General features: G+C 40.8%; 1 protein-coding gene across 1 annotated transcript; it reads left to right on the top strand.

Annotated features, from left to right (window-relative positions):
• Positions 1–1,427: 1,427 nt before the first annotated feature.
• On the top strand, positions 1,428–16,383 carry xpnpep1 (X-prolyl aminopeptidase (aminopeptidase P) 1, soluble). Its single transcript, XM_080448141.1, has 20 exons — positions 1,428–1,522; positions 4,544–4,668; positions 5,612–5,675; positions 6,693–6,797; positions 7,634–7,726; positions 7,941–8,084; positions 8,524–8,619; positions 9,562–9,643; positions 10,236–10,446; positions 11,256–11,345; positions 11,490–11,540; positions 11,645–11,703; positions 12,093–12,170; positions 12,254–12,325; positions 12,453–12,513; positions 12,909–12,978; positions 13,669–13,842; positions 14,090–14,166; positions 14,534–14,632; positions 15,568–16,383. Exons 2-20 carry the CDS (start codon positions 4,552–4,554, stop codon positions 15,685–15,687), a joined length of 1,863 nt encoding a protein of 620 aa, XP_080304267.1. The 5' UTR covers positions 1,428–1,522; positions 4,544–4,551; the 3' UTR covers positions 15,688–16,383.
• Positions 16,384–27,305: the final 10,922 nt, after the last annotated feature.

Raw genomic sequence — 27,305 nt, 5'->3', positions numbered from 1 at the left:
AACCTGTTCCTGTTCGCAGATGACTCTGCTCTGCTGGTCTCGGACAGGGACAGGCTGCAGGTTGAAAAATCTCTCAGCTCTGAACTCGATACGATCCGCATCTGGCTCTCTGACAACAAACTATCATTACACCTGGGTAAAAACCGAATCCATTCTCTTTGGGTCTAGTGTTAACCTTAACAAGGCTGAGAGCTTCACAATCAAAGCGGGTGACGATGTTATCACAAGAAAGGAGGAAATTACCTGCTACCTGGGTTCCATCTTGGAGGCAAACCTCTCCGGTGATAAGATGGCAGAAAGAGTCATCAAAAAGGTCAATCAAAGAACACGTTTTCTGTACACGATCAACTTTCTAGTCAGTAAGAATACCCTGAAGATTCTCGCAGGGGCCCTCATCCATTGTCATTTCGACTATGCATGCTTCTCATGGTATCACACCACCACTAAGGCCTTAAAAACAAGGCTCCAGACATCCCAAAACAAACTGGTAAGGCTACATCTTGGCCTCAAGCATACAACCCATCTAACCCCTGCCCCTGCTCACTTTGCTAGGGTTGGATGGCTCAGGGTTGAGGACAGAGTACGGCAACTTGCTATGGGCCTAGTCTACAAGATTCGACACAACATTGGGATCCCCCTGTAAAATTGTCACAATACTTCCAAAACGTAAATGAAGTCCACAATCATAACACCAGAGGCAGATCATGTTCAACCCAGATTTGGCACAAACAAGGGAATGAACTCTTTCTCATGCTATTCAACTAAAATGTGGAATGCCCTACCCAAAGGAGTAAAGGAGTGTAAAACCCTACTCACTTTCAAAACTGCCCTAAAGAATCACCTTCAGGAGGCTGCAATTCCAAATTGGCCCCTGTCAAAGTCTTAACCTACCCCCCCCCCCTCCTCCTAAAACTGTCTATTGTACATATTTCTTGTTTTTCATACCAGTAACCTGTAAACTGATTGTATGACGTTCTGCATAGTAGTGTATATTTGTATGTCTTCTTAAATGTCATCATGATTTGAGTGCACGCGGATCTCATTTTAAATAAGCCAAGTGCTTTTATGAGCGATCGATCCAGTTTAGAGGACCTTGTATTGTGAATTGTACTTCCATGTACTTTTACCATGTCTTTCTAAATAAAGTATTCAATCAATCAATGAATCAATCAATCAATTCAATCAATCAATGTACTTTTTCTCAAATAAAATTTTAATTCCGGACTTTTACATGTAACAGAGTATTTCTATGTTGCAGTATTAATACTTTTACTTAAGTATAAAATGTGAGTACTTTTTCCAGCACTGCACACAACAGATACACACAAAACAACAATGTTCATCCCATAGTATTTCAATAAAAGAGGCGAGTCTGGATCCCACCCAGTCTACTGGCAGAGACCACGGTCACGTGACCAGAAACGTCAACGATTAAATGGCAGCCTCCTGTTGTTTTGTAAACGAACACAAGGCACCATTGTGGTAAAAGAGTGTTTTTTAACGAAAGAATTGCATTTCAAAGGTAATATTGGTTACTTGTTTGTATCACGTTTACACCCATTGCATGTGAGGTAACTTGTTTAGTTTGGTGAACTGTGCGGGTCGCGTGGCTCGGCGAGCGACGAGCAACGGGATGTTGACTGTTGTTGTCAAACGGGGGGAACGTTCAGTCCACGCCTGTCTCTGTATATTGTGTTTGTTTATTCAGCGTTCAGCATGATCACAGGTGCCAGTAAAAACACTGAATTATTTTGCTGATTACGATATAAAACTTTAAAAAAATAAAATAAAATTGTCTATCTAAAAATCTAATAACCTTAAACACAAATCTAAAATCCATCATTTAAGAGTCTGCACATGTATGGGATTGGTGATTGGTGTATATGCTCCATTTATTATATTTATTTATGAAACTCGCACGATTAATGTATCAAAGATAATTGTACAGATCGGTAAATCGTATACCTACACATCCAACAAATACAATAAACTGCGACCCAAATCACCAATGAATGAATTACTTATGAATTTTCCCCCGGAGCTGGGGACCGATTTTTGGTTGAAAACAATTACCCATCCATCATACTAGTTAGTAACATTTCCCATTATGACTTTTAATGTACAGATTCTTCATAATGTATTAAGCAAGGCATTCATGAATGAACCCATCAGGGTGGTAACTTGTAAACAATAACAGATTGCATGCCGAGAGAGCAGCGAACCAATGGGGGAGGAGCTCATCGATGTGACGGTCACGTGACGGTGGCTGTGCATCACAAATACCTACAGTGTAATTCAATTCCATTTCAATTCAAAGGAGCTTTATTATTGGCATGAGAAAACATGTTTACATTGCCAAAGCAAGTGTCAAAACATAATAAAACAGTTTAATAAAATGGGGAAAGTATATCCAGTTGGACGGGTTACAGCAGTGTTGAACAGAGCTATGTCACATTGCGTCGTTATACATGTTATATAACCTATACCGGGTATAAAGATTTTTGAAACGAATTGCAGCAATATTTTGCAGTCACCTTTTGGGACAATTCGCAGAAAAATAGTATACAAAAAAAGGCCTATACAAACTAGATTTACCGTAAATATGGACAGGGACACGATTGACTTAGCCTACCCGCAGAAGTAATTCTTTAATGTTTAACCACAGATCTTCTCTCAGACTTTGTGTAATCAGCCTATTGAGACAGGTTAAAGATCCACTACTCTAGGGTGCGACTTTGAACTCTGCTTTTAAGACAGGTGGGCATTCTAGGCAACAGTCACTGTTCATTACTAGGCTACAGTTGATTTTAGCCCCCAGTCACTTGATGTCAACATGGGCTCCCTAGAGACAGGTAATCTTATGATAATTGTTTATTTTTCAGAATCATAGTGATGAGATTATGTCTGAAGTGCATTTTGCTCAATGTGTGGCCTATATTTGGTTGAAATTGGTGTTTTGAAGTTGGTCGTTGTTACCAGATTGCAATTTTGCTTACTGCTGTGAGCCACACAAGTCTGAACAAGTTTACATTTAGACTCCTCCACTATTTAAGTTGACCCTACCAGAATTGCAGCATTGTCTACTAACGCTTAAAGCTTCAATTTGTAACTTATTGTTAACTTATTGAATACAACTTTTTAGTTTTAACCAATGCAGATTAGAGTAAATTCATTGATACAATATAACTAGCACACCTGCAGTGGTTGGAAGTGGTCTCCATGCTCTTCCATTGAGAAATGTTGACCCTGGTGTCGGGTAGGACACGCACTGGTTGACAATGTCAAAAGTTGGAGACACTAGATCTGTTGCCAATGCCATCTTTATTGTAGTTAGGACGTCATTGCAATTACCTGTCTCCATCGGGAGAGTCATAAAGCTTGGAGATTATAGCTATAAACCCTTAACAAGCGATCTTGGGATCAGCATGCCGAGAAATAAATAAGTCCCCCAAAAATAACAGTGAAGAATATAATTTTTTAAAACCTCATTACTCACTCTACTGACACCATCTGAAGATACAATGGACACCCTAATTAAAGTGCCGGTTGGTGGCACAGTTCTCAATTCACAATTCTCTATAGTTGTGGGCTCACTTCAGCGAGCAGCACACTCCTGTCCTCCTCACTAGTATTTATTATATTATTATATAGTATAGCATCAGTGGCAGATTTAGTGCTCCAAATCACATGGAGACTCCTGTTACTGGAAAAACACAAAATTGCAATGAGTACTCAATAACACTTAATTTAACCAAAGAAAATCACCCTACCTTTAATAATATATCATCACTTTAACCCTATATACTGTCGCCTATGTGAAAATAGCAGATCTACAAGATCATGATGCATTGTGAGCTTGTACATGTTCAACTTTTGTTTCATTCTTTCTAAGCCAGTATACAGTATGGGTACAATGGTTTTAGGTTTCAGTTCTGCCTCAGCCTTAAAGCTTTGACTTATACGGTAACATTGTGTGTAGTCATGAAGACCATTTCCTTATCTCCTTTTCTAAGTGCATCCCACCCCTGGAGACTAGAATTAATATTTTTTCCCCCCCTGTATTTTCAAAAGGAGTGCACGCATCATAAAATCACATTTTAATGCAATATATTATCAGGTATGCACCCCCCCCCTTTTTTTTGTTTTCTTTCTTCCCATACACATAAAAAAGAGTAAATAAATAAATAAATAAATAAATAATAATATATATATAATATAATATTGCGATGTGAGAGTGCGGACTAGCTAACACCAACTTAAGACTCCTGAATCGCTACCCTCCACACCCTCCTGTCTAACATCAGGGTCTCGAGCTTGAGCTAATACTAATAAAATGGAAATAAATAGAAAACCCTCCCTTCACATCCTGTGTCCCGCCACCCAACCGTACTCTCACACAGACACACACTGGCAAATCAACACTCACCCAACCCATGTAAACGCTGCACTCACACCACTATACGCTTCGCATCGCACCCACAATCACCCCCCCCCCCCCCCCCCAGTAATATAATAGAATGAAACGTTGTCTTTTTTCATCCAGGCAAGATCATGTCTCCAAAGATCTCAGTGGAGCTGCTCAGACAGCTTCGCCAGGTGATGAAGAATGGAAAATACCTCGCTGAGCCCATCCAGGCCTACATTGTTCCATCTGGGGACGCACATCAGGTTTAGTAACATGTCTCACACACACACATCCACATGTCAGGGTGGAGGGAACTCTGCAAAATCTTGAGGGTGGCATGTTTGCACAATCTACTTCCTTTTTATGCTAAAAAAAAACCATTAAATGGGGGGATTGCGCAATGTACATTTTGCTTCCATAACAACATTGCTCGTGCAATTTAGAGAGACCATCAGGTCAGACTATTGGCCTTGCACTTTAGCCTTGTATTTTGCCTAATACTTTTGCTCATATCGTCATGGCCATGTCAACTAACATGAGGAGAAAGATTGCACAAGCTTTGCCAGTTTTTTAAGCCAGGGGAGGAGGAGGATGCCGGTTGTAGTCGGGTGTGCACTGACAGATCACAACCTCGTCGAGGAGTGCCATCTAGACGAAGCTCGTTTTAAAGCTTACTTCAGGCTAAGCAAGGGGCAGTTTGAAGTCCTGTTGCAGAGGTTTGAGCCAGCAATCTGGAGACGACTGACACAATTTATTGTTATTGGTCAGTTGATAAACAGCTACCCACATATGCGCATTTCACAAAATGGAAAACTATTCTCAACTTTTGAGAGACCTCGAGGCGGCCGCCTTATGCACTGCAGTCGCCTTTTGGTAATTTCTCATAGGTTTTAATGTAAAAAGGTGGACAGTGTAAATGTGCTTGGCCTTTTTTTCTGTATTATATAGTTTATTATATTGCTGCTTGTGCATATCCTCAGTCACCTCTGATAAGCAAACACTACTGAAGTGTTTGTCTGAACTTTAGAATAAATTATACCCTCTACAGATCATTTATCGCATTTCTCCTCCTCTTCATCTACAAAGCGTGATGTGTGAAGAGCAGCAGATGAAGTAATTAAGAACCAATCAAGCTTTGACCACTCAAAGCTGATTATTAATGACAATTTTGTTTTTCTCCCTCTCCATCCCATCTCCCTATCTCAGAGTGAATACATTGCACCATGTGACTGCAGACGTGAATTCATCTGCGGATTCAATGGCTCTGCAGGTGCTGTACTGTGTGTGTGCGACTGTGTGTGTGTGTGCACGTGCGAACCTGTTTACTTGTTTGTCAATATACTGTATGCACCAGCATGTGCGTTTACACAACTGTGAAATAAATTCGGGCGACATTCTAGTAGTAAGGATCACATTTTCAGTGGGACAATGTGAAGAATAGAATGTGACAAGGAACCTTTAAAAAAAAACGTTTTCAACTGGTGAACGCTGTGTTATCTATTCCTAAAGGTTTCTGACCTAAAGCAGTTATCACGAAATCAGCCATCTCCCTATCTGTGAGGGCGTTTATGTCTGAAGGCACTGGGACATTTTGCACACTATTGTAGTTCTGAGGAAGAGGAAGAGAAATAATGATTGGTGGAAGTTTTACCATTGTTGGCATTCTCACGTAGGAATATTCTGTTACCACCAGGAAACCAAGAGATAGACTTTTGCCCCGTTTGTTCCTGGTTGCTTGGAGTTGGTTAACCTGTCAACTCCTGTCAACTGTGTGGATTGTGGAACAATTTGCCAAATAAAACCAGTCCAGTAACTAGCCCCTTGTCTAGTAAAATAATGAAGCAATAGTACACAAGAGGGAGTGTTATACTGTCAGATATTAGCAGTGGGTTGGCTTCGCGCCATAGATCATTACACCAATGTCATTATCTCATGTACCGTGTCCAAAATCGCTCCCTACATAGGGAATAGTGAATGTGTGAATGATTTTGGACAGCCATGGTATAGCATGACCTCAAGTGAATTGCAGTATTGCTGTTATACCACAGTTTCATCAATAATATTTAAACTATAAGGTGGAGGCAGCAGTTGCTAGGTTACAGGCAAGGTAAACATGGTGGATGAGTTTGGAGTGCTATATCGAGAGATTGTTAGAATACCTCTCAGCCAATTACAGTGCAAGTTCGAAACTGACTGTTGTAACGGAACTTTCCAACTCCCAGCTAATTGGATAGGTTGCTGTAAAAAGTGAGTTTCCTGCAGTAGTTGTGTGTGTGCTCTCTGCTAGGCACGGCCATTGTGACAGAGCAGCATGCAGCCATGTGGACAGATGGACGCTACTTTCTTCAGGCCAGCCAGCAGATGGACAACAACTGGACCCTCATGAAGATGGGTAAAGTTCAACTCTGTTCAGCTCTTAACATTATGAACCCTAGCATGCCTTTTCTGGGCATGTCATAATTGGCAAACTTTCGGCGAAAATGGCTGCAAGCTCCCAACGCATCGTGTTGTGACGTGTTGTGAGCTTGTAGATCGGCTATTTTCAGCAAAGAGAGTTGGTCTAGAGGGGGGGGGAAAAGGAGGGGACCGTGTGTAGACCCCTATAGGGGGACCCATGTCAACTATAGGGTTTAAGTATAGTGCTTAGTATCATCTGCAAAACATCTAGACAGGTTCCAGAATATTTTGAATATTTATGGGTACAAACCAGGGCAGGAATTTCAGGGAGGCCATGAAGGCCATGGCTGCCGTTGCCCCACAGTTTGGCCGTCTGCCCTGAAAAGAATGATCTGCCCTGAGGCCACAGTGTCATGCCTGCTTCTCCTGACTGTTTTCTTTACCTGACTGCTTTCTTTACTAGGACATTTTATTTGATCAAATCACATGGCCAACACCCAATCTCTTTTAACTAACTCCAACAAAGTAAAGATAGCCTTGAGCTACCCCAGTGGCTCCTTTTCCTCCTTCAAGAAAATGTCTTTAGAAAGCGGTCTTGCTCCGTCTTACACTTCTGATTTGCTCTCTCCTCGTGTGCAAACACGTAGTTTGATATCACATTTTATCAAAACAATCTACCATGTTTTGATCGGTCCTCTGTTGATGTGTATTTTGCTTTTGTTTGCTATAGTAACAACACACTATAAATGCCATGTCTCATGTAATTTCTGTCTGACACATTGTCGCAGAAGTATAAATTAGGCGTTACTGTATAATGTTTGTCACATCTAGGATTAAAGGAGACTCCAACTCAGGAGGACTGGCTGATCAGTATCTTGCCTGAGAACTCCAAAGTTGGCGTGGACCCCTGGATCATAGCTGCAGGTGGGTAGCAAACCCCCCAAACCCTCCCGAACTGTTGTTAAGTCATCATTCCTACTACAACACCATTATTCATACAGTTACAGCTCTGAAGACTGATACCACAAATAATGCACACCCTTGCACGCCCATACAGTACATATCTACATTGCAAACACATGCTGTATTAGACCTTACAGAGATCTTTGATTTGAACTTAATTGTGTGCTTATTTCAGACCAGTGGAAGAACATGTCCAAGGCTCTGAGCAGTGCAGGTCACTCTCTGGTTACAGTGCAGGATAACCTGATAGATGTTGTGTGGGAGGACCGCCCTACTAGACCCAGTACACAGCTCATCACCTTGGGATTGGAGTATACCGGTTAGTGTTAGCGCATTTATGGTACATAATTCAGACAGATATATGTAGATTTGTTGTCATGTCCCCATACCTGTGAATTCTACCACACCATCTGCAGCAACTGTGATGATGGCAGCAAATTGTAGTCCAAGTTTGACATTTTGAGTTCCTCCCTTGCTTACAGAGACATTTCAGCTCGCTGTGCTGATGACATTGATGAAATCTCTCTTTTACTTTCTGCTGTCCCTGCAGGGGATAACAGAACTTGACACAGTTATTTTATGAAATGCTGAGTTGTTTTATGTAAATAACTAACTTACAAATTAAGACGCTAATGTAACCAAGGTTGAGCATTTGACTCCAGTTGAGCTTGCTTAATATGAATGCTCTCACGGCACTCTAAGGTGCTTTGGGTAAAGACACCCATTACATCGCAAATACTGTGACCTTTTTCCCACAGGTATGTCTTGGCAAGACAAGATTACAGCCCTCCGAGCCAAGATGACCGAAAGGAAAATCTCCTGGTTTGTTGCCACAGCCCTGGACGACATTGCATGTACGGTTACCTGCACACTGATCTTTTGCCATTTCTGATGATGAATTTATGGAAAATATACAAAGAAAGTTAGTTTGAGACCACTGCTTTAGTTTTAGGGCTTAAACTTTTTTTCGTATGGGAAACGATTGTTATTTGTGTGTGCGTGCATGCGTGCGTGCGTGCGTGTGTGTGTGTGTGTGTGTGTGTTTTATCAAAAACTGGCAGCTAGGCAACTTAAACTCCATGGTTATTACGCTGTGGGTCTGTATGACGCGACCCGTTTAAAACTGGGTGTGTGTGAGTCCAGGACTAATCTCTCAAACCACTGGACTCATCAGTGTCAAATTTCTCGTGCACGCTGCCAGTAGGCCGAGGAAGTATCTCTGCTCATTGTTTCCCCCCATATATTGTGGCCCGTATTGTATAAGTCAATGTTGATATCTGATCACGATCCAAGGACCCCAGGGTGCAAGGGTGTCTCTCGAAATGCCCGTCTAAGCACCTTGTTAACATAGATTAATGAGCACTTGTGCCTGATTGGTTAGCTTGAGTGTTAGAGTGTTAGAACAATGGTGATTTTGATTGCCATCAGGTCACATTTGGACAAGAGGGTTCCATTTTGGGGTTACCTTGAGGGGGACCCATGTAGGATGAGTGGGTGGTTGGTGGTCTATTAATAGCAGTGATATCCTATACCAATGAGTTTGTTTTCAGTTTTGACATACTGTAATACATTTGTAAATGGACTGGTTTTCACAAAAGAAAAGTACACACCTTTCCACCCCACCTAAAATAAATGTAAAGATTTCCTGCAAATTGAGTCCCAACACAAACGTTTTGTATCATAATGAAAGGACAAAGCATGTGGGCACTTAAATCACCATTCATTTATGCCATTTAAAAATGCACAACAATAAAATGCTATAATGTTTTTCAATATTGAATTTTTCCTTTCCCCAGGGCTTTTCAACCTCCGTGGTTCAGACATCGAGTATAACCCTGTGTTCTTTGCATACGCTATTGTGGGGTTGAGCACAATAAGGTAAAATAATATAATGTACCATTCTCATAGCATTGTCAAAAGAGTTCTGCTGATTACCATTCTGTTTTCCTGTTTCTTTTTTCTGTTTTGATTGATCATATTTTATGTGTAAAAAAGAACAAAAGCTAAGAATTAGACCGTTAGATAGATAGACCTTTTATTAATCTCTGGAAATTCAGATGTCATAGCAGCACCGCAGTATGGATGAAACATAGATACAGGTAAGGGTAGAGAACAAGTACAGAACTGTAACTATGTATATAATATAAGAGAAGATGACTTGCCATCAGACCTGGGTTATAGGTTGGTGGCTGTTACACGCTGCTATTCAGTATAATATATACACTATAGTCTGTTTTTTAATGTAGTGCCGCAGTGGGTAGTCAAATGTCCTGCTCAAGGGCACCTCGCTGTCAGTTGTATAGCATGACCGAGGCCACATTTTTGGGTCCGACCCTACAAGTAAAATCCTCATTTTTAATGTATCCATTTGTAACAATGAGAGTGTAGAAACATGCACTGAGTTTAATTAACACTGAGGCTTTTACTGTGTACATTCTGCGGGGACTAACTGAACCCCTGTGATGTGCAGACTGTTTGTGGACCTGAAGAGGCTGGCTGATCCAACGGCGAGGCTCCACCTGCAGTTGGACTCCCCCAGCAAGCCTGAGCTGAGCATCAAAACGCACCCGTATGAATCCGTCCACGCTGAGCTCCAGGCCATCTGCGCCTCCCTGGGCCCCAAGGACAAAGTGTGGATCTGTGACAAAGCCAGTTGTGCCCTCACACAAGTTATCCCCAAGGTAAGAGAGAGCAGCTGTTTGAATCGCTTGTACTTTATTTTTCATTCTACCTTGTTGTGTGTTATGTTATTTCTCTATTATTTGTTTGTTTTCACAGTGCTGGTTTCTCACTAGGTTCTCAAAAACATTCTGCACATAAATCATATTCAGATATTTAGTGCTATTCTTTGTTATATCGATTAAAGGGATATTTCACTTTCAAAATATTTTTGTTTAATTTTATCGTCTACTCAGGCTTTTGGGAGCACCCCGGACAGTGTTTAAGTTGCTTGATTCAGTATTTAGGTATTTCATATTCATTCAATAACTTTTTTCATAAATATTTTTAAAAAAAACACGGATCCCTCACGTATTTGGAGGGCAGGATGAGTCACCAGAACCAAGGACGGGTATTTTTGATTAATCTAACATTCTGTTTGTATAGGAAGGGGGCGTGTCTGATAAAATGAATATCAAATATCTAAATACTGAATCAAACAACTTAAACTGTCTGGGTGGCTCACAAAAGCCTGAGTAGACGATAAAATGACCCAATTTTATTTTAAAAGTGAAATATCCCTTTAACCCATTTTGGGCGGGAACCCCTTTCAAGACGGGAACCCCTTTTGGGGAATTTAGAAGGCGTTTTTAGAATCGGCCTCAGGTCTAAATGGGTTAACTGTGCACTATGGTTTTAGCCCCATTTATACCTGTTTGTTACTTGTCTAACATTGTTGATACAGAAATTCATAATCTATAATACTAGAGACAATGTTTATTTCTATGTCTATGTCTTACAAATGGAAATGTTTTCTCCTAATCTTTTCTAGGTTCACCGCGCTCCTATCCCCTACACTCCACTCTGCCTGGCCAAGGCAGTCAAGAATGCCTCTGAGATTCAAGGCATGAAAAATGCACATGTAAGAACCTTTGTACTGCCTTAAAATCCCGATCACTCAGTGGACCTGATATCTAATCATTTAGGTTGTGAAATCTCTGTAAACTCTGGCTTACTCTCATCTGTTATATAAAGTGTCAATACATTTCCTTATTTCCTTATACAGATCAAGGATGCAGTTGCCCTTTGCGAACTATTTGCTTGGATGGAAAAAGAGGTTATTTTGTTTCTAATACTCTGTTTACTCCCATAAAAAAAAAATCATTATGTATCAATAGGTGACAGTGGCATCATATCAGACCTGTGTTTTTCGGTTCATAGATCCCAAAAGGCACAGTGACTGAGATTTCCGCTGCTGATAAGGCTGAGGAATTCCGCAGGTGGGGTTTCCATTTTCACTGCCTTCAGTTGTTTCTAGTTTAACTGGTTCAATCTATTTGAGTTCATCTAAGGTGAACATAACAGGACTTTCCATGCTACATTTTAATCTGAATGTTTAATCAAATGTTTATCTAATTTTAGAACGTTGAATTAGACAGAGGGAACACATGGGCTGAGGAATACGCAATTAACTCAGGAATTTTGAATGTGATTGGTCATGTTATATAGTAGTATGGTATTGTCTACCATGTTTTAGCAGGGGCTACACTGAAATATCAAGATGACAAACCTTGATTGCCAGTCTTTTGGAGTCATGCCGCCCTCTATTGGTCATGTAAATGTACTGCTGCTTTGAAACATTTTCTGAAAAGATAATGTGTCTTTTTAGTCAGCAGAAAGATTTTGTCGGCCTCAGTTTCCCTTCCATCTCCAGTGTTGGTCCAAATGGAGCAATCATACATTACAGGTCAGTCACTTTATCACGATGTATAATCAATGAGTGCCTTGGATGGCTCTGCTTTGAATGTCTGCCTGTTTTCTCTCCTGTAGACCCCTGCCTGAAACCAACAGAACACTGTCTTTGAATGAAGTTTATCTGTTAGACTCTGGAGCTCAGTACACGTAAGCATTAAATCAGTCATTATTCATAAGACTAAATGATTATGTAGACCACTGTCATGTATCAAAAACATTAAATAAAAGTAGTGTGTTTCAATTTGAACCAGTGTTTATCATCCTTTCATTACAGTGATGGAACCACAGATGTCACCCGTACCATGCACTTTGGAACCCCCTCTGCTTTTGAGAAGGTAACTAACTTCCTGAGAGTGTGCCATTAAGGTCTAGCTGCAATTTCACTTTACTTTTTTATCAGGATCTGTCACTTGCTATGCTGTCAGTGTAGTGAGTGTATTTCTTCATATTGTTCTATCCAAGATTTTCAGATTACATTTTTAATACTTATTATTCAAATGTTTACTTTCATACATTTTTCATACTTTTTATGCCGTTCTATTACAGTATATTCCCCCCCTTCTCATTTGCTGTATATATTATTCTTTCTTTCTTACTTTTTCTTCTATGTGAGAAGTCGAATATAGAAGTAATATTCCTTGTTTGTGAACATACCTGTCCAATAAACTGATTCTGATTGTGAATTGCTGGCGTCAGCCATGTTTTTAATAATCCCGTGTTTGTGATGTAGGAATGCTTCACCTATGTGCTGAAGGGACACATAGCTGTCAGTGCTGCGGTTTTCCCCAATGGAACCAAAGGTACTGTAACTGTACCCTTTGAAGTACTCGTATTGCATTCCATTGTTGGATGCAGTCTCGACCGCATTGCATTGTTTCATAGCATTTCTATTGCAACAAGCTTTCCACTCCATCAACAGATAAGGCTCTTTGAAATGCAGCTTGTTGAAATACACAGGAACGCATGAGTTGTTTTCTGCATAGCAGAAAATCTCACTGTGAACACTGTTCACATTTTTCCAGCATTTGTCGGGTTACTGCATGGGTGGAATAGGCTCTTCCTCTCTCTCTCTCTCACTCCCACTGTCCCTCCTCTCACTCTCCCTCTTCCTCCCTCCCCCTGTCCCTCACTCTCCCTCACTCCCTCTCCCCCTTTCCTATCCCTCTCTCCGTCTACTCTCTCTCTATTTCTCTCTCCCTCACTATCGAGCTCTGGACTGCCATCACACACCTCCCTCCTCCCTGTACCCTCCATTCTTCCCTCCCTGTGTCTGTCTCTCTCTGTCTCTGTCTCTCTCTCTCCTTTCTTGCTGATTGAGCTCTGGTCTGACACCACACAACATAAACCATTTTCTAACGACGACGATTTGCGCTGACGCCAACTGTTGTCCAACAAAGCCAATTTGCAGGCACACAACTTGAACTTCACAGTAGATGAAGGATAATCCCTGTTCTCTCTGCCTGCACTTTTCTTTTCACCCATCTCCACAGGTCACTTGTTGGATTCGTTTGCTCGTGCTGCACTGTGGGAGTCAGGACTGGACTACCTGCATGGCACAGGACACGGCGTGGGCTGCTACCTCAACGTACACGAGGGGCCATGCGGGATCAGCTACAAGACGTTTGCTGATGAGCCTCTGGAGGCTGGCATGATCGTCAGCGATGGTATGTCCTAACACACACATATTGCACCACATACTGCACATACCGCACACCAGTGCTTGCCAAACGGTGGGCCGTGGAGCAAGTCCAGGTGGGCCTTTCGATTTTGTGACCATCACACATTATTATTGCCGTTTATACAGGACAACTATACAAAAAGTTTTAATTGACTATATGAGTACTTTGTACGCAAGCAAATGAGTGAATGTCTATTAAATATCATAAAAGCCTATATGTTTTGTTTTTCTAGAACCTGGGTACTATGAAGATGGATCTTTTGGCATAAGAATTGAAAATGTGGTCCTCGTTGTGCCAACTAAATCCAAGGTGAGACACACGACTAATCTATTTAACTTTAGGATTAATGTTTAATTTTTACAAGTTTACCAGGCTCACTCTGTATTGTGTATGGAGAATTTTTAAATTTGCATTTGTTAATATAATAAATATGACTGAATGAATACATGACTGTCTGAACAGACTTTGTTACCAAATGCACACTGAGATCACTTTTTGAAAATATAGCCGACAGAAAGATTCAGAATCGGGGAAGCCATGGATTTTAGATGGATGGTCTTAGGTGTTAATAGTTTATCCTACACATGGATACTACACTTACGTGGAAGCATCTGATTAAAGTAATCACCTTTAGATTGAATAAGGACTTATATATATATTTTTTTTATGTCTTCAGTACAATTACAGAAACAGAGGCAGTCTGACATTCGATCCTCTTACCCTGGTCCCCATCCAAGTGAAAATGATGAACACAGAGCTGCTCACAAAGAAAGAGGTGAGACATTTCCACTATTATTTTGTTAAATTAGTATTTAAACGTAATACCACATACCTCCAGCACTAAACCACAATTTTGTATTTACTTTATTTAATGCACTAAAACTAATGTGTCAAACAGAATCTTATCCGCATTCTGTATTGTGAGCATTTGTACATAAAATACTCTGCATTTGACCATTGTTACGAACCAAATACAAACATTTAAAAGTTGACTTGCTGTATATAAAAATCCTCTACTGTAGGCCTACATATTGACCTTCTATTGCCATCGGACACACATCACAGTTCTGTTAATGGTTTGCTGTAGGGGTGCAACAATTAATCAAACTACTCGATTGGATTGAATTTAGACTTTTTCAAAACTTTTCAAAAGTCCAAAAATGTTTCAATCTACCAGCTCTGAGCTTGTAGTATTTTTGCACCACACCGTTGTACAACTAAGTATAAACAGGGGCTTAAAGGAATAGTTCATCCAAAAACTAATGTTTTTTCTATCAATTACACACCCCGTGAAGCCTGGAATTCATGGAGAAAAAAAAAGTTTACTTGATTCGTAGGCCGATAATAATGATGATACATTAGCCGGTAGGAGACTGTAATCAAATTATTGGCTTAATGCGACGAAAACTAAAAAAATCCATGAAAGGCTTCATGGAGTGTGTAATTAATAGAAAATAAGTAATGTTTTGGGTGAACTACTCCTTTAAGTGGTTAATCAGAGTAATCAATTTTGTTGATCATAAAAAAATATTTTAAATCAACAACCTTTGAAGTTTTCCCGGTGATTCATTGATATACTGTATTATAGAAAAAGAAGAAAAATACTAATTGAAAAAGTAATCCATAGAGTAATCCCTAAGAAAAATACTGGTAATCAATAGCTGCAGCCCTAGTGTGCTAGCACCTGACGCTCTGTATTGCGTCCTGCAGTGTGACTGGGTGAACGAGTACCACAGGCAGTGCCGGGAGACCGTGGGAGCAGAGCTGGAGAAGCAGGGTCGGAGGGAGGCCCTCGAGTGGATGATGCGGGAGACCCAGCCAATCGCCTGAAGATAAATCAGTGACTGACTCTTTACCAAACAATCCTGTTGCCCGGGAGAACGATCGACAGCTCTGCAGTGATAATCGTTTGTTTTCTGGTCGTACCTGTCTTTCACGCTCTGCTTCTTTTGTAAAGCGCACCATGTCGCCGGTTTTATGAATATACATGAATTAAAAGAAAAATTTAGAAAAACGTAACTGTTGAATTGAAATGAATGTGTGAATTGTGTACAGTGTACATTCTATCAGCCATGCATTCCTCTCACTGTTCCGCTAAAGCTGCATGTAAAATATCGGAGGGTCCAGGATGATGCCACTAGCAGGGTCTTTGGGGTATTCCTGAAACGACGGTGGCTGCGGAAGTGCAGCCTGGTCCTCCAGGCCACAGGGGACTCTAGTAGTCTCCTCTTCCTCCAGTCCTATAGGCAGGGGGTTACTGTAGATGTAATAGATTTTGGAATTGTCCCGGGCCCGTTCAGATTTTCTGAAGAGGGCAAAGGGGTTCATGAAACTGGTGGACCTCTTCACCGCTTTGACCGCCACAGGGCTCACCGGGCCGTCCCGTGTCACTGCACTCTCATACATGTGAGCTCTCTTCAGTTGCCTGAAATGGAGAAGACGACTCGCTTAGCCACTTTCAACCTGGTGTCTCTATTTTGGGCATGTCATAATCAAAAATATCAGATCTACAACCTAGCCGAGCTTGTAGATCGGCTATTTTCACTAATCATCGTACGCCAAAGTATAATGGGGCTTAAAGGGATATTTCACTTGTCAAACATGTTTGGGGTAATTTTAACTTCTACTCTGGCTTTTGAGAGCACCCCAGACAGTTTTTAAGTTGCTTGATTCAGTATTTACATATTCGATATGGATTTCATCAAACTCTATTTTAACCATGATAGATTCATCAAAAACACCTGTACTTGGTTCTGGTGACTGATATCGTCCTTATACGTGTGGGGGCCATGTTTTTTAAATTACTTTTCGGATTTTTTTTTTTTTTTTTCATTTTCCAAAAAATATATATAAATAAATGAGAAATATAATTGAAAAAAACTGTACATACCAGGCAGAGCTGTTGTTCTAAACTGACTAACAATGGAAACTCGGTAAACCTTCTGATGTTCTGTTTTTTGGTGTCGAGCAAGAATGGCACTTGCCAACTTCACAATGGCATTTGAAAGGAATTTGAATATTTAATATTATGCAGACATCAAATGAAATGCTCACTTGTTGCGGTTGTAGCAGACAGTGACACAGTACAGGCCAGTAGAGCAGAGGATACACAATGCCAGGGCAGTGATGACGATGTTAAATACCTTGAACTCTGAGAGAAAACAAGACAGGAGTTCCAATTAGATGAAATAAAAATGAGTAACAACATCTGGCTACTTTGCATGTATGTAAAGTCAGTAACTTTTCATGGCATTCAAAAATGTGTTGAAAAGAACATGGTTTTATCCACCTAAATGTACTGTAGTAAGATGTTATTCCTTTTCAACTGTTGGCCTGCTTTGTCTGTTACTCTTAGAACCTGGAGCAAATATGCCAACTTGTTTAAGTGCAAGAAAATTATATAGTAGCCTCAAGCAAACATTTCTTGATAGATTAAAAACAAACATTTAAAACATGAATTTCTGTAACAGACCAAACAGAGCTCCGTTCATCTGCTGGTCAGTGAATCCCAGACCTCCAGTCCTGTTCATATAATCCTTTGCTACCGCAGTGGTGTGGTCCTGTTGATTCCCACTCATGTTGCTGCCATTGGCTTCCAACACCATGAACTGAGACAGAGCTCCAAGCCTCTCTCCCTGGTTTCAATAGACCCCAGAACCATGTGACTCGATCAGCTTGACTCAGTCGCCGTGGAAACGTTCCCCTCCTTTGTCACCCCCTACTTCAAGTTGGACCCCTCTCTCACTCCTCCACACCCCCTGTTTACTGGTCATTATTCTCTCCATTTTTGAGGGACTGTTAGGGGAGGGAGGGAGATGCTAGTGGGGGTGGAGGCTGGTGCTTTTGAGTGTTGTCCCAGTTTACCATGAAGGGCACCATCACCAAATACTGGACATCTAAGAAGTTAAAGTTGAACTGTACCAGTTGTTACAAAAGGTGTTTTCTTAACATTTCCAGGTATACATGTTTTATTCTTACTTTTTACTTAAGTGTATATAGTGGGTGAAATCTGTTTTCATACAAGCTCCTAATGAGTTGCCGTTACAAAATATTGCCATAAGAAATTTGAGAAAGAATTGAAGGAAAAGTCTGACAATATCAAAATAAAACATACATGAGGTGCATCGTAGTGAAAAAGAAAACTCAATCCAAGCAATGCAATTTGATGACGCAATGATGCTATTATCCTTGTTGTGTAGAATGCAACATTTGTTCATGACCATGAAAACCTGGACTATGTTTTGGAAAGTAATTTTGCTTGCAGAACAAGGGCTATCTGAACTTGAACATAATTGAGCCATGAGGCCCATTATCAGATGACCTCAGCCTTCTATGAATAGTTCAGAAGGTATGCATGACAATGTGTTAATTAATGTATCTTATTGAACTTGACATTTGACCATGAAATTGCACAATGTGTAGGATACTAAGAAGAGATCCAATATGGAAGTGGATCCAATCTTGACAATTTGACAATGAAAAATGTTTTTGAGACATTGCAGACATGCTAACATCATATATACAGAGAGTGTCATTACAACAGTTTCAACTTTTATTTATTTATATAAATACTTCATATTTAATTTCAGCATCACAAGTATACAGGTGTATAGGAATGGGTGAAATTATTGTCCGTATAAGCTTCCGCAAATTGCAGTTACAAAATAGATAATTATAAGAAAAGGAAAATGTCAAAGCAGAACTAATTCAGTTTATAAATATTTTCAGTCAGTAGATTGCCTCCAGAAAACGTGCACCACAGTCACTGTTGATATGTGCTCCCCTGGTGTTTTGTAGTTCCACTATCTTCATGTTCATCACTGTTTGGTTCATGTGGTTTTGGGACAAGAGTGCAGCAAGCCAAATCACAAAAATAAACCACTATGAGCAAATCTTTGTAAATAATTAGATGAGGCAGACATGGTTCACAGGTCCAGGGTCTAGCTGCCTGTATGCATGGTGACTGCCAAGTACAAATACTGTGACAAAGAGACCATTCTTCACTGTCCTTATGCTTCAGTTCACTCTGGAACATCACTGTAGGTTGTAAACTAATTGGTACTGACACTACAGAGTTCTAACAGTATTCTGTCTCCCATCTTTTAAATGATGAGTTTAGGTGTGCAACAGTTAATCGATCAATTGTATATATAAATCATGATACTAATCAATATTAATCAAATAATTGATATGGAAAAACATCAGCTCTACAAGCTCACACAAAGTGTGAGTTTGTAGATCGGCTATTTAAGCAATTTTTAGCTCGACACCGTTGTACTACGAAGTATAAAACATGGCCTAAGTGGTTAATCAAACTAATCAATTTAGTTGATTATTTGAAAAAAACATTCAATTATTCAATTAATCAAAACTTTAAACATAGAATAATCGAAGCATGATAGTATCTCTATGCAAAGGATAATAATGACTTGATAAAACAGACAAGTTTACGTGTCAACTTAAAAGTCTGTGTCACACCCACTAGATGTCAGTGTTCTCCTCTTTATCATTAGGTTCCTCATAAAGGCAGGATATACTGTATATTTCTGTTACACATGTGATTATGTACTCTGAGGAGTGTTAAGTGTATTAAAGTAAAAGATAGAGGGAAACTAAGTGACAATTAATTCATGTAATAAAGTAAAAGATAGAGGGAGACTAGTGACAAGGAATTCATCTGTGATTTTGATACCTATATATTTGTGTATTATCCCACAAAAACAGTTTAAACTGTTTCATTTTTTACATTTGTATTGTTTTTAGCTGTTTTAGTTTGAGGGGCATTTGCGTGGCATTAGAATGGTATGGTTTATTTGAGTGTGCCAGTATTCATAAACTTACCCTGCCGGCTGCTCTGTGGGATTAGATCGGGGATATTTCAACTGTGTATTTTTCAGTTTCCTCTTGGGCTAAAACATTTGTGGTTGCAACTTTATGGTCCTGTGGAGGTCACTGGATAGGATAGGTTATTAACACTGCTAGGGTTAGAAGTTTGATTGTCAGTGGGACCACCCATGTTCAAAAATGCCTCTGTAGTGTGGGGCCGATTTATAAACGGGCTCTCCTGGACTGTACCCCATGGACCAAGGCTGCTAGGGGCCCCAGGACTTTTTTTAAAATTTAATTTAACTTTTAGGCCTGATTTATGCTTCGTAGTACTAGTCATTGTGCACAGGAAATTGCCGATCTACAACTAAGCTTAGTGCGTGTTGCCGATGCAACATGTAATCTTGTAGATCGACTATTTCCGGCACGTGACTCCTTGTACGACGAAGTCCAAATCAGGCCTTGGAGTGTGTGTGTGTGTGTGTGTGTGTGTGTGTGTGTGTGTGTGTGTGTGTGTGTGTGTGTGTGTGTGTGTGTGTGTGTGTGTGTGTGTGTGTGTGTGTGTGTGTGTGTGTGTGTGTGTGTGTGTGTGTGTGTGTGTGTGTGTGTGTGTGTGCGTGCGTGCGTGCGTGCGTGCGTGCGTGTGTGTGTGTGTATACACACTTGTGACAGGATCCTGTGTCACAGCCAACTGCTGATGAAATGATGGTTAGCACTGATTTCCTTCATGGCCCAAATTCCTTCCACACCAAAGGACGTCATGCTTGTTAGATTGCAAGGCAGATCAAATTCCCCCGGGATCAGACTTCACTTTTTAATAATCAATCGAATTAAATGGATGGCTGTGTTTACTTTGTGCCACAATTTGCACTAGTCATATATATAAGTACAGTAAGGCACACTGGGTGTCATGAGGAAGTTTCATCATCACTGCATGATCACGTCACATGTTTTAATTTCAATCATCATGTCATGTCAAAAGCTTTTATACAGTCAGTGTTATTGTTATACCAGTTGTAACCGTCTGTCTGTCTGTCTGTCTGTCTGTGGGGAATGTGTGGGGAATGTCTGAAGGGTGCCAATCTGGGAACCCATCGCCAAATGAAAAGGAAAAACAGCGCCCTCTGCTGTTTTTTAATCTGTTCTTGAGAGATTAGAAGAGTGCAAACTGACTGTGGAAACAAAGTATACTGATTAAGTAATCAAATAGCAGGTGTGGGGAATTTGCCAAATCAGGTTTACAGGCTGAGGTTGCCATGGCAATCAATTGGCTAATTTGGGCCATGGCCAGAGCCTTTTCTGGAGGTTCTGGACATTCACCTATCGACCGACTCGATGCCGTGCACTCACCTCCCTCGGGGCGTCTGCGACGTGTGCGCCGAATTTGAAGTCGTCGGTCGAATGGTTCTCAAGATACGTGAACTACAGACGTATACAGAGATTCCGAGCATTTAAGATGTATGGAATTTTCAAACTTGTGTTGGCTGAAACAGCAAGTAGAAGTAGCTAACCAGCACCAGTTACCTCTCCAACTCACTCAGAACATCATTCACCACCCAAAGTATAATAGCCACAGAGTACAGACCAAGCATTGACAGCTGGCAGTTCCTTCTAAAGTTGGAGAGGATTCCTACAGAAGAGATCCTGCTGCATACTGGGGAGAAATTATGTGACGTCAAGTCTGAATCAACTGGGCGAAGAAATGGCCTGAATCATGCCAAGAACTAATTAAGCGCAACCACTGCTAATCTCCAGGAAAAAGTAACATTATTCTAGAGACCTTGCATTAGATTTTGTGGAGGAGATGGATTAGTTCAAAAACTTCATGAGTAGTGACGATATATATTACATCTGCAATAGCCAAAGAAATCTAGTCTATTTCCCAATAATCATCTCACTGTGACGTGTTTTGAGAATGAATTGCTGCTTTTACTGAACTGATCAAGGACTTGTATTGCACAGAGACAGTAAACTACAAAAAGGTAGGCACCCTGCCTCTGTACAGTTATGTGCTATGCTGTGTAGACTTCTGTATTCAGGCTGTTGCTATGTTGTATTTGGGCCATCTTTTAAGATGCCATGCATTCCTGCCTATCCACTAAATAACCACATATGGAAACTGTTTATGCCGTTTATTTGGGTTAAGGGGACATAATCACAATTTATGAGGAGGGGAAGTGTGTAAGTTAATTTCTCGTATAAACCTGCTTCTATTGTTAAATTCCATGTTAAATGAAGAACTTTTCCCAGAGTGTGACAGCTTTTGGAATGGACACAGTAATGTGCAGCAATACCTGCTCTCATTCCCAGTCCATCAGCATCCAACCACATCTCAACAAAGCTACTCATCCATTTGACAAATGTTATTGTCAATATCCACAACTGTAGTCCCCATAAGGTAAAATTACAATTCAATGCCATTCATCATAATATGATATATAGCTGCGTCTTCCTCTCTACTGTATCCGCTAAATTTTTATCTCAACATATAACATCTCCCAATGTATGTCTTAGTTTCATGTTAGACCACAGTAATAAGCTAGCTGGCTTCATTATTCACCTTGATGGTTAGATGGCAGAAATACTGTCTATGTCTGTCATTATGTTCCGTAACAACACATCTGAAAAACTACGGGTGGTTGGATTACCATGACATTTTCTGTGAACTTTTTTTGCTCACAGTAAATTTGGTGAGCCCTGGGTCTTTCCTCTATCAATACCAATTTGCAGTTCAAATGGCCTCTACCACCATCCTCAGGCCTGAGCCCATAGAGTTAAAAATAATAGAGAGGGCACCAGAAATCTCCTCCCATCCACTTGCATTGAGTTGCTCACCCAGCGCATGGGCCTAATTCACCCCTTCTTCCGGGTTGGAAATTTGGTGGGCGCGGCCTATTATGGCCCCAAACGCGTCACAGATGTGACGCGTTTTGCGTCACAGAAGCGCGCAGCCCCATGCGCAAGCACGTGCGCACGCTCATGAGTCGAGCCCATTGGTCGAAACCGTTTTCGCTCGTTCATGTTGCAGTACTAAGCTGCAGTACCATGAATGGCCAGCATGTCCATTTGGCTTCAATGAAACCACTGGGTTCTGGGGGCTTGCCTGAGCCTCACTAGTAGTTTGAACATGGGCCTGTGAGGATGCCAGTTTCGGTCAGTTCAAACCACTTTGGTCTAATGGGGTGTAAAGAGCAGTACAGCCTCTAGGGGCTGCTAGCGGGGCTTTTAGACTATTAAGTTTAGTTAAATAACAATGTTAATGGTGTGGTCTAATTTAAAGGTCTCAGTATGGTCGTATGGTATTTCATAAAGCACCACCAGTTGTCCTTTATGGAGCATCTCCCACTCCACTCCCTCCCATCATCCTTCATTCTCTCACCAGTCTTCATTCCTCTTCTTCCTCTCTGTATATTTACATAAAGGCTGGTGGGGAATTAGAGTTCTGATGTGATCTATTTGTTCTGATGCGGTTCAGTGGGAAAGTTCCCCCTTGATTTATGACACTTGTCAGCGAACATTCTTAACATACTTATTTAATACACGGTGGCAGTCGGCACATGTGGCCATTTTGTATGGTTGGTTTTCCTGTGACTCAGCATCACAGCTGAGATTGTTAACAGACCTTATATCAAATGATTAACTAGCTTTTCAAGATGTGAGCAAATATTGTCTGTCACCCCCTCTCTATTCTCTTCTGTCTGTATAACAACCTGATAAAAATGAAAGGCATTAAAATTAATACAAGAACGGTCGTCCCCCAACCTACTCGCCCGGTCAAATCCGGCGGCCTCAGAATGGTCGGCACTCAACACCAGGTATTCCTAGACTTAACCTCAGTAAAACTATACCTAAATCTAACCTTATTCCTAAACTTAACCTCAGTAAAACTATGCCTAAATCTAACCTTATTCCTAAACTTAACCTCAGTAAAAATATGCCTAACCCTAACCTCATTTCTAACCTTAACTTCAGTAAAACTATGCCTAACCCTTATTCCCTAATTCACCAATTTCTGGTGGCGAGTGTTCAGAGAAAAAAATGGGGGCGAGTAGGTTTGGGGTGACCGTTCCAGTTACCAATAAATGACCAGTGAAACTGTATTGCATACACTGACTATAATGAAGACACAGTTCAGTTGCCAAGGAAACGATAGTATTGCACCTACTAACCAACCAACCAACTAACCAATTAACTAACTAACTAACTAACTAAAATAAATAGGCCTAAACCATGTGACCCAGTTCCCTTTTGGGATCCTGGTCTACATTACACTATAGATACTGTACAATTGGTATTGATTATTATAGCCTACACATGAAATGAGACAATGGACAGGAAAATATACTATACTATGTGAACTTGTAAACAATAAAATCCTTGTATACAGGCTGACAATGAAGAAAGCTCACAGCCCTTTATGGGTTTATTATCACAGATCCAGCACCTGCTGAGGACCCGTGAGTAGACACAGTTGAGTCAGAAGCCATGTTTATACATCTGATTTAATGACTTGCTGTCATCACCGTTCCATCCAATTAGATCTGTACACATGGCATCGGGGTTCACAGCAGGCCCCAGTGAAACTCCACCATATATCAGAGCCTCGCGCATGCTGCATGGCCCATAAAGCATGTTAATGTACTTCCTCTGTGAGTCCATCTGACCTATGACCTCCCCTTACTGTTCTGCACAGGGAATTCAGTCTGTGTTAAGTCCAGTCAAATGTATCTACAGCGCAGTGGACAGGTTTGTCCTTTACTGAGACACCAAATACACGAATCAAGTACAGATAAAAGCAAGATGGATTCAACACATCATATATTTATGGACCTGAGGCAAGAGTGCGTGTGTGTGTGTGTGTGTGTGTGTGTGTGTGTGTGTGTGTGTGTGTGTGTGTGTGTGTGTGTGTGTGTGTGTGTGTGTGTGTGTGTGTGTGTGTGTGTGTGTGTGTGTGTGTGTGTGTGTGTGTGTGTGCGCGCGTGTGGGTGTGTGTGTGTGTGTCTGGGTGTGTGTGTGTGCGTGTGCGTGCGTGTGTAGCGGGCCGAACCTCTAGTAATAATAAAAGTAAACATACAGTATGGACAGGAGTGTGTGTAGGTATCAGTCTGTACTGTATGTTTCCAGGTTTTCCTATACTTTGACCTAAACATATCCAGCAGAGATTTCCTCCTCATACTTTAATTTTCTTCATGAAAATGTTTTCATATACAGTACAGTAGCCTATAGCCCTATTTAATTATCTCATAAAACATGATTTCAAGGATGCTAGAAATATCTATTCCAATCTTTGATTTCCTGTAGCTCAACTAAAGTATCTCCTGCTGCACTCAACAGATAACTGAAAACCTGTAATTCTTGTAGGTAGGTTTTACCTTATGTTAATAGGAGAGTAGGAGATATACCTTTGGCATGTTTCGGTTTGGGGAGCATATGTAATGAAAAGGCCATTTCCTATGATGAGATCAGAGTATTTAGAATCACAATCACACTACCAAAAAAACTGATACACACACCCACACACTTGGAAGGCAATCAGAGCCAATACAGCTTGACAGTCTGGTGTCAGAAGTAAACGTCTCATTTTATCCATATAGACTATAGAGTATTGTATTATCAGCTGTAAGTTGATAATGTCTTAATTTAATGTAGCCTTCCCTGGAGGGTCCTGGTTGTAAAAGGAGCTACTGTATATGCTCCTGTACACGTTTGAATGCAATGAATCTCGTTTTAAGAAGGACATGTTTAATTTGTGATGCCACTACCCACAATCCTAAGGTGTAGTAGCAACGTCTCTGATTGTTGGAGCTTGTGTTACCATGGAAATGCCCCCCCCCCACGCGAATGCCACGTGAGTTTCTACGATCCTAGGTCCAAACCAGGGGTCCCCAACCTTGGGTCCACAGACACTTTGGTGGTCCGCAGACCATTGTCTGGTAGTCCGTAATGCTAGTCCAAACCATTGTCCCTTCCATTGGAGATGGAATTCTCCCAGCCCACCACTGCTATGACAACTGGATGTCCCTCATGGGGCGGCTGTAGCTTTGTGGGTAGAAAGGCCATCTGGTAATCAGAGGGTCACTGGGTAGTCAGTCTCCCAGCCTCGGTCTATGTGTCGAAGTGTCCCTGAGCAAGACACAACCCCTAACTGCTCCCCCCCAAGCGATCACCATAACATTTAAATGAAATAAAAGTCTATGTATTTCCTGTCTGTGCGTGTCACTTACATAATTACCGTAGGCTAAAATATGACAGGTAGAGTGACCAACACCAAGAAAGTGGTCTCGGGACAGCCGTGTGTAATGGTTACGCCGACTCACGCTTACTGCGGTGAGTTTCACAAACTAGAATTTGGTAAACATGCGGAACGGCCTGACATCGACATTTACAGAATGTAAGACTGCACAAGGGATCATTTTATTACACATTAGCTCCTTGGAGTGTTTGTTTGTTTGTTTGTACATTATACAATATGCTCCTTTGTATCTCCGTTACAAGCTTCTCGAAACGAATAATCCCTAGTGGAATTAATAAATATATTTGAAGTTGAATCAAATCAACAAACATGCAATATGAAATGCAAAGGAAATCGGAATTGTTCAGAGGTCATTTATTTCCAGCAACGTGGAATGTGTCGTTAAAGATTATTCGTGGAGACAACACGTTGGAACGTATCATTGCTAGCCATATCACCACGTATTTGGAAACAAATGACCTGTATGAAAGATTTTAATCCAGTTTCTGCTCCAAATACAGCACAAACAAGCCGCATTAAAGTGACAAATGACCTTCTGCTTTCCTCTGACACCAGCTTATTCAACATCCTCCTCGACCTCAGTGCTGCCTTTATCATAGTACCGAAGTTCTGACGTCACTCCCACTACCCGTGGGTCACGGAAGTATTTTTTCTATTGAAAATCCCACAGAGAAATCTTAGATTGCGTCATATAACAGTGTTCCAAAAATGGGCCCGCGAGGGCCGCGATTCTGTCAGGTATGTGACTCTGTGTCGTTTATGATATTGAGTTACATTTGATATCGTTTTTTACTGCGTCTTTTTACTAAATAAAAGACGCTTTTTCGCTCCGTGGAAGCTTGCATTGACTTTATAAGGTTTTCTTTAAAAAAAGTTATTTTAAATTAGTTAAAAAATTATTCGCATGAAAAATTCGCCCCCGGTGTGTAAGGGCCTTTACTCTTTGGATAAAGAGTACTTTTTCACCGTCTAAATAATCGAATAATCGAAAATCGAAATAATCAACTGCCACTGATAGTTGCATCATGATCCAAGGAATCAAAGGGGGGATATTTTTTTTGCATGACCTACGGTTCAAGAATTATAGGTCAAAATGCAAAGCGGCTCGGTATAGCACCACCACATTTGAAATGTTCAGGATGGAGTGTCTTCCTCAGCCTATTGTCCCTAGCGGAATTAATAAAGTTCTTTGAAGTTTAAGATGAAATTTGCCCTTACATCATGAAATAAATGTATAGTACAAAAAACTTTTTGCTAGCCAAAACACCACATATGTGGAAACAAACGACCTCTATGAACAATTTCAATCTGGTTTCTGCTCCAAACACAGCACAGACACTGGCATCGTCAAAGTGACAAATGACATTCT

This window comes from Gymnoscopelus braueri (assembly GCF_963280865.1).
Source record: "Gymnoscopelus braueri genome assembly, chromosome: 2".
In the NCBI taxonomy this organism is placed as follows: Eukaryota; Metazoa; Chordata; class Actinopteri; order Myctophiformes; family Myctophidae; genus Gymnoscopelus; species Gymnoscopelus braueri.
This window is presented reverse-complemented; position numbering and strand designations above follow the sequence as displayed.

Excerpts from the sequence above, each read along its gene's own strand:
- xpnpep1 (XM_080448141.1), top strand. The coding sequence starts at position 4,552 with ATGTCTCCAAAGATCTCAGTGGAGCTGCTCAGACAGCTTCGCCAGGTG. Across the intron at positions 4,669-5,611 it reads CATCTGGGGACGCACATCAG|AGTGAATACATTGCACCATG; the intron begins GTTTAGTAACAT and ends TCCCTATCTCAG. Across the intron at positions 9,644-10,235 it reads GTGGGGTTGAGCACAATAAG|ACTGTTTGTGGACCTGAAGA; the intron begins GTAAAATAATAT and ends TGTGATGTGCAG.